This window comes from Symphalangus syndactylus, chromosome 12, assembly GCF_028878055.3.
Source record: "Symphalangus syndactylus isolate Jambi chromosome 12, NHGRI_mSymSyn1-v2.1_pri, whole genome shotgun sequence".
NCBI lineage: Eukaryota > Metazoa > Chordata > Mammalia > Primates > Hylobatidae > Symphalangus > Symphalangus syndactylus.
In genome coordinates, this window is record NC_072441.2 from 138,512,220 (window position 1) to 138,523,103 (window position 10,884).

The window sequence follows — 10,884 nt, forward strand, 5'->3', positions numbered from 1 at the left end:
AGGGTTTCACCGTGGTCTCGATCTCCTGACCTCATGATCCGCCCGCCTCGGCCTCCCAAAGTGCTGGGATTACAAGCGTGAGCCACCACGCCCGGCCGTTCATGCTGCATTCTAACCGCCTTCATAGGCAGGAGCTGGGCTCTGAAGTGCAGTCTGAGACTAGAACAAAATAGCCCTAGGGATATTTGTTAAATAAGCAAGTGTGTAATCAGTGAATAAGCAAAGGGATAAATCAGCACATTCATGAATCTATGAACAAGTGTATGAGTGAATGAATGATATTCATGAAAAGAGCTAATATGTATCAAAGGCAGCCGGGTGCAGTGGCTGTAATCCCAGCACTTTAGGAGGCCAAGGCAGGCGAATCACGAGGTCAACAGATCGAGACCATCCTGGCCAACATGGTGAAACCCGTCTCTACTAAAAATATAAAAATTAGCTGGGCATGGTGGCGCACACCTGTAGTCCCAGCTACTCCAGAGGCTGAGGCAGGAGAATCACTTGAATTTGGGAGGTGGAAGCTGCAGTAAGATGAGATCGCGCCACTGCACTCCAGCCTGGTGACAGAGCGAGACTCTGTCTCAGAAAAAAATTATCAAGGGCTGACGATATAGCAGGTACCGGGCCAAGCATCCTACTCCCAACTACCTCATTTACTCTACTGTGCAAGTCGCTGAGGTAGTGCTCTTGCTCCCCATTTTAACTGTAAGAAACTGAGGCTCAATGAAGTGACTGACATCCCAGGGTCACCCAGTTAGCAAGTGAGCAATGAAACTAGGGCTCCAGCTGACTCCCAAAGCCAGCCCTTTGCGTGAATGAATGGAAGAGTGAGCACGTGAGCAAATGTGTGAATGAGCGGGGGAGGGCATCCCCAGAGACATCCACCGCCCCAGGCAGAATTCTCCCCGACCACAAGGCAAACGCCTGGTATCTTCTGGGGTAGGGGTGGGGCACCGCTTAGGACAGAAGCTTCAGCTCATAATCATCACCCTTCAAGTTACAGGGGCTTCAGACCTTCCCTGTAGCAGCATCCCAGATCCAGGCAGAGATTCCAGCAAGGGACACCTATTCTGCTCCTACAGGAAAGCCAAGACAGAGAAAGAGGCTGGCAGGCTTCTAACTGACATGTGGCAACAGGCAGTGGCAGGGCCAAATCACGGCAGGCCCTAGCCACAGCAACCAGAAAGAGGAGGCCAGCCAGTCTCCATATAACACTTTAGTGATGATGGATCTGTTCACAGAGCTTTCCTCAAGGGGAGGACTGCTGAAATAAAGAACAAGTGCAGCCCTAGAGCCTGCTGCAGTGTCAGCTACTCTGATGGCATCTAACCCCTGAGCCCGTGAGACTGAGAAATGATGGCCTTCCACGGTCCCCAAAGTAACCAGTCCTTCCTCTGCATTCCTACCTTCAGCCTAGGCTTCTCCCATAACAAACAGAAAGGCGTGAGCCAAACTGCCATTCCATACCTTTCTCTATGTCGCCTAGGATGTCATTAGAAAAGCATGATGGCATTAAGACGCCATTACACCTTGCAATCCAGAAACCACCTTCTCTCACCAACTGGGGTCCCACAGGGGCCCTGCATCTCAGAGAAAGGACAGATTGGCTGTCTTTTCTGCTGCCTGCACAGAATTCTGCCCACGTGGTCATGTTCCAGCCCACAGCTAATGTGACCCAGATTTACTTTCAAAGAGCTGGAGCTGAGCTGGTGGTGTGTAGCTACAATTCATTCTGCCCCACTTTCAGGGCACTCTCCTCTGCTCTTCTCTGCTGCTACTGAAACCAAGCTCCAGGACAGGGCCAGAGACTGTGAGGACACTGCCAGGAAGAAGTAGAGAAGCTGGGAAGGAGGAAGAGCCTTCCTGGATACAAAACTTGAAGAGCCTCAGGGCAAGGAAGGTTGGCAGCTGAGGAGTAAGGATTCCCAATGAGATTGTCTTTAGGGTTCCATTTCCCATCCCTGCATTCCCTTCTTCCCACTCACGGCTTGGCCAGAATAAGCCACTTCCATCTGCTCCCTGACAAAAGCCTAAAGAACAAAAGAAGGGGACAGAAATAAGAGGCTTGGGCTCCTTCTTCTTTGCTGGCCTCCTGAGTCTCCACTGCCTCATCTGGCTGCCAGGGAGGTTACAAGGAATGACACTGCTAAGTGCAGTAACGGGCCATGTGAACCTGTGTTTTTCCAGCACATTCTGATTCTCGTTCATTTCCTTTTTACACCCTTTATTATCACCATCTCCCTTTTATAGATAAGGAAACTGAGGATCCAAGAAGCGAGGTCATTTGCCTAAGTCTTGTAACTCCAGATTCAGTTGTCTCCACAGTGCCTGGCACATGGCAGGAGCTTAATCCATTTTTTATTGAATGAATGAATGAATGAATGAATGAAGCAGAGAGGTGCCTGTGAGATGTCTTCTCAGAGCTCCCAACTTGGAGGAGAGACACATGGGCCCAGAGGAGTAAGCTCCAGCTTCTGACCAGGTAGTGCTCTCATGGCTCTCTGTCCCGGGGCAAAAAGGGTAAGATGGGACTCCTGACTACAGAGAGCTCCAGAGCTGGTGAGGGAAATGAACCTGGGAACAATGAGCGTGAATATAAAGCTAACTGAAACTAGGGCTCTGCAGAGAGACAATTGCCGTCTGACTAGAAGGCCACAATGGAGCAGATGTTGGGCATGATTATTTCAGCAGCATTTGCTGATACTCCCAGGAATGAATCCCATAGATGCTTTCTACTGGCACATAGCTTCACCCCTTTTTTAGTTGAAGGAAGGAATAAATGAACAACCAGAGAGGGGTCCAATCCTTAGCTGAGTCACTGCACTCCCCTTTTTCACAACACACACGGGGATATAATTATTTTTTCCCTTCTAACTACTTAAAAAAAAAAACAGAGACAGGGTCTCATAGGCTGGTCTTGAACTCCTTAGCTCTAACGATTCTCCTGCCTCGGCCTCCCAAAATGATGAGGTTACAGGTGTGAGCCACTACACCCGGCCTTTTTTCCCTTCTATCCTCTCCACTAGACTGAGTTCCATGCAGAAGGGACCACATCTTCAGTCATCTTTGAATATCAATGCCAAGGACAGGGAGGGTCCTGATTATGTGATGCTAGATGAATGAATACCTGATTGATGGGTAGATGGTGGAATCTTCCTGCACCCTACTGTGCCCTAGCCCAAACATGAGCCCTTCTTCAACATACGTTACTGCCATCTGCAGGAAACTTGTAATAATAAGTGTACACGTCTGCAATGACAACAAATGTGATGTGAATCGCACCCCCAAGGGTTGTGCAGTGTACAGCCATGTGACACCCTGTCTCGCACCCTGTTCTCAACATACTCCCCACAGGTCCCAAGGGATACATCATTTCTTCCTCTCTTTGTTTCTACCCTTTGGGGTTGTACTCCTTGCTAGAGTAAGCTCCCTAGCACCCCACTTCCTTGTTGCTCCCCACCATTAAGTAAGGATATTTCGACTGCTCTTCACTAAAGACAGAAAGCCAGAGGGGAAGAGGCAAATTTTCCAAGATCTTTGTCTCTCCCCTTTTCTGCTTCTATAGACCAGGATCCTGAGGCCTTTCACGGAAGTGACCAAGTCTCTCCGGTGAGTGTAGAGATTTAGATTGTCAACTACAGAAGATTCAGACTGGCCTGGTTGCCAGGTATTGCCTAAGGAAATAAAACTAACGATGTACAGGGCCGGGCGTGGTGGCGCACGCCTGTAATCCCAGCACTTTGGGAGGCCAAGGCAAGGGGATCACCTGAGGTCAGGAGTTCAAGATCAGCCTGACCAACATGGTGAAACCCCATCTCTACTAAAAATACAAAAATTAGCTGGGCGTGGTGGCGCACGCCTGTAATCCCTGCTACGCTACTCGGGAGGCTGAGGCAGGAGAATTGCTTGAACCCGGGAGGTGAAGGTTGCAATGAGTTGAGATCGCGCCACTGCACTCCAGCCTGGGTGGCAGAGTGAGACTCTGTCTCAAAAAAAAAGAAATAGCAATGTACGTGGAGTTATAAGATCTGTGTTTACCAGTCCTGTGTAACTATAGGCAAGTCCCTTAAACCCTCTGAGCCTTGAATGCTAACATATGTCCTGCCTAACAGAGTTATTTTGAAACCTCTGTGTAAACCATAAAGCTGATAAACAGAAACAAGACACTTCCATTAGTGACTCCTGTTACATTTGAATGTGGCTGGGCTTAGGGAGTTGAGAATATGGCTGGCAAAGAAGAAGGAGAAACAAATGGAGGGAAAGGATGAGAACAGGAAGACGGGAGGAAGAACAAGGTTCAGCACCCTAAAACGTGTTTGGCTTTGTAGACTGAAATCATCAGGTTTCTCAGCCCCGACATCCCTCTCTACTCTGACATGTGTGACCACCAGGCTTGCCCCATCAGGCCTCTCAAGCAAGGGCGAGGCCCTAAGACCAGCTCAGGACACGGAGTGGGCCAGGGAAGGGGAAGATCTCTATTTGGTGAGAGTGATTCAGACACCCCCACTTGGCTTCATAAGCAAGATCCAGGGGGAGGAGAAAATTGCACAGGCCACAGCTGGCTTCCAGCGTAAGACTGACTTCATTTCCTCCCACAATTAAAGTTCTGCTTCAGAGAGCTTCAGAGCATCCAGGGTCTCCCAGACATGCCCCTCCTGCCTCTCCTGTGAAGGATTCCCTGCAGAGCTAAGGCTGCCTTTTCCATGACTCTGGTGGAGCCCCCACAGCATTCTAAAATCACATGAAGATTTCAGCAAGACCCTAAAGTCGCAGTCCCGCCTCGTCTCTGCTGCCTGTCTCCTCTCCTGCTAAAGAAACACGCCCAACTGCAGTGCACAAGTTATTTTTAACCATGGCAGTCTCCCCATTTTCAGCCTCACTGGCCCAGCCCCCTCCTCAAAAGAGGCATTCAGCAGTGTCAGGATGCAAAGGAGATCAGCATCTATGCCAGAAACACAGCACAGTGCAGCACCCACCGTCCCTTTGCTCAGTTGACCCAGCAGGGTCCTTAGGAGCCTTGCCTGCGTAAATTAAGCCTCCTTGAGTCCACTCCACTTCTATTCTAGACTCCAAATCTGAAGCAGCAAGCAAATCATCCCGCGGGCCTCCTCAGAGAAGACTGGAAGTGGAAATCATCACAAAACGATCTAAGCATGCGTGAGTGATGACGGATGGAGGCAGAGGGTATAAAGAAGGAAGAATGAGACAGCCCACTCTCTCTTCAGGAGAAAGAGGTTTATGAGTCATCAGGGCCCAGAGTTGTGGCCCTTCAAGACTGGAGACAAGTAAAGCCCTTCCTGCACCCTAGGGACAGCTCTAAAATTCTGTTACTGGCTGATGCTGCAGGCCCAAAGGTTTTGAGAAGGACTTCCTCCAAGGACTCCTCGTTGCCCACTAGAAAGAGCTCCAACTCTCCCTCCTGCCTTCCAGGCCCCACTGCTGTCTCCTCACTTGGAGCTCATTCCCTCTGAAGTCCTTTCCTGATTACCTGAGCCCACATAAGCCTTTCTCTAACTTTCCGTTATAGCTCAGTGCCTGTTTCTGGATCACAATCTGTCACATCACATAATATTCTCAAAACACTCATTCAGCATTCATTCAGTCATTCAATACCGATTGATCTCTAGCATGTACAAGGCCCTTGTGCATGTGCAGCCCTTGGGGGCTCAAAACATAAGACACATCCCAAATTGCTCACTGTTCTAAGGGAGTGATGGGCACCCTGTGGGTTAACTGCTACATTGAACAAGGGAACGTGGAGGAGAGAAAAGTATGACTGTGAGAGCGGAGGAGGAAGCTTTGGATACCACTGGGGGCATTAAGGACAGAGGAGGCGGCACTTAAAAGAGGAGGAGGGTTTACCAGCATCTTGCAGAGAAGAAAATTAAAGTGTGGTGGTTTCATCCTGCAAGATGCATCCCTCTGGGGGGCAAGTTACAGTGTACTGTGGCAGGGTGATTGGGGGTGGAGGTGGTGGCAGGTGAAGCCGAAGAGGTAAGTAATTTTGACGGGTGTTTATGCTGAAGCCTTTATTCCACAGGCAATGAGGGGCCAAAGGTGGTTTTTAAGCAGCTGAGTAATAGAATTAGGTTTGTATTTTATTTTATTTTTTATTATATTTTTAATGAAGTGTTGTACGGGCAACACTTCATTTCATAAAATAGAATATGTGTTCTTGAGGTTTGTATTTTAGAAAAAAATACTCTATTAGTCATGTGGAGGATGGCGGCAAGACTAAGAGAGGAAGAGCTATTAAATGCTCATTGGAAGGTCCAGGTGAGAGATGACACAGTGGAGGGGGTGGCTGTATTATTTGAGGGACACAAAGAAGGTAGCAGTACAGGCCTTGGTGATGGCTTGAAAGCGGGTGATGTCACTGAATTAGCTGCAGGCACTGCTCTATCTTCCTATCTGTACTGTAACACCAACACCCTGCTGAGATGCTGAGCACACTTCGGGGAGGCAGCTGTGGATGCCTGCAGTGGAAGCATCTCCTTTATAGAGCCAAAAACTGTGCTAAGGGCTTTCCACACATTATCTCATCTAACCTTCAAGGTATCCCTGCACAGTGGGCATTCTTAAGACAAGGAAAGTGACACTGAGATAGAATGAGGGACTTGCCCAGAGTCACATAGTTGGTCAGTGGCAGGGCCAAGATCCAGCACCCTACCCTCTCTGATTCCAAAGCTTACACTCATAACTACAGCACTGCACTGCTGCTTGGCAAACAGCTGGACACATCCCACCACAGGAGGTAGCCCCAGCCTTCACATCGTGTTAAAGGTCAGCATGTAGAACACTTTTGGAAGGCGATACAAGTAAAACTGTACTCTCCAAGGATTTCACTATAAGGAAATAACAGAAGTCAAATCATTCTTAACCATGTTCTCAGCAGCATTGTCTAATATAGCCAAAAAGCGAAAAAGAGTAGCATTTAGAAAGTCATAAAATAGACAGCTTTTAGAAATGGTAACCACAAAGTCTAAAGTGCAATATGGAAAATCTTTTTAATATAAGAGTACCTGAAAAGAGTCAGATGCAGAATGGTACCTAAGCCATGACGGCAACTGCATGGAAAATATAACTGAACGGGGACAAAGACAGGCAAGAAGGTGCAGAAATGAAAACAGGTCTCATGTGAGCAAGGGGTGGCAGATTTTCCTCTTTGGAGTTTTTCGTTAATGTTATTTCAACATCTTTCCAAGAATAATAATAACAAATCAGATTATGGCTGCTTTGTCAGAGACCCTGGTGAGGACCCCTCGGCTCCCCACACAGCTGCTGCACCCTGGCCCATTCCTCCCTCACACCCACAGCATCCAGCCTGCTGGGGGACCTCTCTTACCAGCGACTCTGACCACAGCACGCTCTGCAGGGTCCAGCACCGAATCCTGGCTTTTCCGCTTTTTCTGCTCATGCAGTGGCAGGTTCCAGGGCAAGGTGTCCCCTGGGGGACAGGGAGACAGGCTCCCTGACCGCTCGCTCCTGTAAGACCGCTCACTCCGACATGACCGCTCACTCCGACATGACCGCTCACTGAGCGTCTCTTCATCTGAGGAAGACATGGCCCAGGCGGGGGCTGCCGCAGGAGGGCCTGGGAGCCCAGGGAGAAGTGATCTGAAGGAGAAAGGGGTGAATGTGAGCACACAAAAGGGGTCCCATAAAGAACACTGGGACTTCGGAAGCAGAGGTTCTAGTCCTGCCTATCTGTACCTCACTTTCTTCACCTGGAAAATGGGATGAAGAGAATACATCCCAAAACTACTTCACGAGCTTTGGGAGATATTATATGTGATGATGTCTATAAATCTTAAAACATCATGTAAAAGTTAGCTCCTAGTCCTAGAAACTATTATTATTGCTATTTGGCACATTTGGAGGACTAAGCTCACAGATCCCACGACAGAACGCTGTGACTTTAAATTCTACTCCATTTACTAGCTGCGTGACCCTGGAGAAGCCATTTAATCTCTCTGAGCCTCAGCACTCTCATCTACAAAATGGGGATGACGATAGTTAGAACCTAGCCCTATAGGGTAGGGTTCTGCATGTAAAGTGCTTAATCCTGCATGTAAAGTGCTTAATAGTGCCTACTGCCCAATAAGCACTCAATACACAGTATCTATTATTATATTCCTGTTCTACTTACCTCCCAGCAATGCTATAAGGATAAAGTGGGGCAACAGATGGGAAGTATTTTCAAAAAGCTAAAGCATGATCTCAATAGCAGGCATGAAGCAAACCATGGGCTAGAATAGGAAGAAATTCCCTGGTTTCTCCCACTCTGTCTCCAGCAGATATATTAGAAAATGTACTAGACTTGAAGTAAGACAGACCTGGGTATAAATTCTGGTTTGGCCACTTACAATTGCTGTGATCTTGGGCAAGTCACTTCACCTCTCTGAGACTCAGTTTCTTCATCTGCAAAATGGGGGTAATATTCCACCTCAGAGGATGTTTTAAGAACATTGTCAAATGCAAATGTAGTACTGGTTGATGCCATGCATGGCACCCAGCAGGCATTAGATTAAATGTTCATTTGCAATTTATTCCAAGGGCTGTTGTGGGAATAAGTGGCACAGCATGAGGATGGGGTGGGGGGATGGGACAGAAAGTCCATTTTTTCTGGTCAGTTTAGCTAGTGGAGAGAGTTGAGTGAAAATACAATTGCTCTAAGGCCAGCTGGGCTCCACCAGCCAGACTGGGCAGCCTTCCCTCAACCAGGTCAAGCTCACTTCCCAGAACCATCTGCTACACATGGCCCACCACCCCAAGGGCTCCATCAGAGCGCGAATGGTATATGCCTTCAGCTACCAGCCTTCCTACAGGCCCCAAAGCCAACCCGGGTACCCAGCTCTGACTTTGGCTGTAGGGTCCAGGAAGGGCAGGAGCTGTCAATTTTCCCTTATAGGGAATACCTGCTCACAGGGCTGTGTAGAGACAGCGAGGTATCCTACATGGCTGGACACAATGGGTCTGTGGCCACAGCTCCTCCAGGATTCTCGAATCTCAGCCTAGAGGCAGCAAGGAGCAGAGACAGCCTCCTGGGTCATTGGCAGATCCCCACCATAGGCACAGAATTCGAAGAGATAACAAAAGAAACATAAAAACGGTGTAGGAGGCCTGTAGGCAGCCTCGGGCAGCAGAGCCTCCCTGCCAGGGCACCCCTTGTGCCAGCAGCATGCGAGCCCTCTTCCCAAAGAACATCTAGAAGGGATCTAGCCACAGGAAGCAGAAAGGAAAGGACCCAGGTCCTGGCACAGCTTTGCCCTTTATCCTAGCACTTACCCCTCCTCCCATTACCTTCTGGTGCCAGGGCAGGTGCTGAACTGACAGCCTCAACCTCCGGGAAACTCAGGCCAAGCTTCCATCCCTATCCTCAGCTCGGGGGCAGGAAAAATGCCGCTCCTCTCAGACCACCTGCTTCATCCCAGAACCGCCCATTCCTCTCCCAGACGCCCATTTCACTACAAAGGCCAGCTCTCCCAAGGCCTCCTCCAGGAGAAAGCGTCCCTTCTGGGCTCTACCCCGTCAATCTCTAGCCCCTCACAAACACTTGTTTGACCTCCGGGCTCCCGCCCGACCCTCGGTCACCTGGGTCATTCCATCAATCCCCGAGATTCACAGAAGTGCCCGCCCATGCCCCAGCCCACCCCCTAGGCCGCAGGCCGGTCGGCGACAGGCACCTCACCAGGTGCTCTCACCCGCTGCGACCCTCCCCACCTGGCCCCCACTCGTTTCTCCACGGTGGAGGAGGGGCGCGCCCGCGAGCCTGGGGCGGCGCGGGTGGGTCCGCGTGCCCGCCAAGCGTGGCTGACAAAGAGCGGGGACGCGCGACCAAGGACCGACAGGGCGCTGGGGCCAGCGGCCGAGCCCTGGGGCGGGGAAGCGACCCTCCCCACCCAGCCCTGCCCGCTCCCTAAGGTCCAGCGCCCGGCCCCTGCAGGGCTCCGTGTCTCATTTTCCTGGGGAACACGCCTCCCTTCTATCCTGGCAGCGCCCGCACAGGGGAAACCCCAGCTCCGCGTCTTCGCCGCTCCCCGGCGCCGGCCGCGGGGGCTGCAGGTGCGAGGCCCGCACGGCCGCTGTGCCCGCGCCTGTCAAGCCGCCTGTCCGCCGCCGCCGGCTGCCGCGAGCTGGGGCGCGGCCGCCTGGGGCGATCAATCACCGCTCCCCAGCCGCCGCGGTGCATCCCGCGCAGCGGGCAGGGCGCCTGCATCCAACCCCGCGCCCCGCGCCTTACCCTGGGAGCCGAAGGAGGAAGAAGACGGGCCCGCGGCAGCAGCGAAGGCGGCGGCGGCCGGGCGCACCGCGGGCTGGAGCGCAGTCGAGGGGAGCGTGGAGGAGCCGAGGGGAGCGGCTCCCACAATGGCCGAGCTCGCGGCGCCGAGCCCCCCGCCCCCCGCGCCCTAGCGGCAGCGGCTGAAGCAGAGCCGGCGCAGCCGCCCAACCCGCTCCCCCACTCCCAGCGCCGACGCCGCCCCCCGCCCCCCGATGCGCGCTCCCCCCGCCCTGCACCCCACCCCTGCGCTTCCGCGCGCCCCGCGCGCCCCTGCCAGTCCGTCGCCCGGCGCCCCCTCTGCACTGACCCCGCGTCCTCCAGCCGCCCCCAGGCCTTCCCTCGGTCCCTCCCCTCTGCAACTCCTCCCGGTGGCCTCCGGTGTCCCCCGCAGGCCAACCACACCCCCAAATTCCCCGCCCTCTGCTTCGCGACCTCTCCGCCCCGGCCCCGCGGCCGCTTGCTGACCCTGGGCCAGCTCAGCCGGCCCGCCCCCTTGGAGCTCCTCACTGCCCCCCAGTCTCTCTCTCAGGCTGCCGGGCTGTCCTTCTGCCCGGACCCTGGTTCTCAAACCACCCTTTTCCATGCCCACCCCTCTTTCGCCC

At 52.2% G+C, this 10,884-nt stretch overlaps 1 protein-coding gene across 4 annotated transcripts in view; it reads right to left on the minus strand.

The window, feature by feature from the left end:
- The window catches only part of MACF1 (microtubule actin crosslinking factor 1), a 408,649-nt gene extending 398,216 nt beyond the window's left edge, over nt 1–10,433 (minus strand). The window contains exons 1-3 of one of the 4 annotated variants that reach the window (XM_055255175.2): nt 8,919–10,182; nt 8,367–8,421; nt 7,346–7,617 (exon numbers count right to left, since the gene is read on the minus strand). In XM_055255175.2, the coding sequence (XP_055111150.1) occupies nt 7,346–7,565 (220 nt within the window). In that variant the 5' untranslated portion in view covers nt 7,566–7,617; nt 8,367–8,421; nt 8,919–10,182. Of the gene's footprint in view, nt 1–1,467; nt 1,678–7,345; nt 7,618–8,366; nt 8,728–8,918; nt 10,183–10,243 lie in introns of those variants that run through there. The other 3 variants (XM_055255176.2, XM_055255173.2, XM_055255179.2) reach the window with 3 other exon arrangements.
- Between the last annotated feature and the right edge of the window lie 451 nt (nt 10,434–10,884).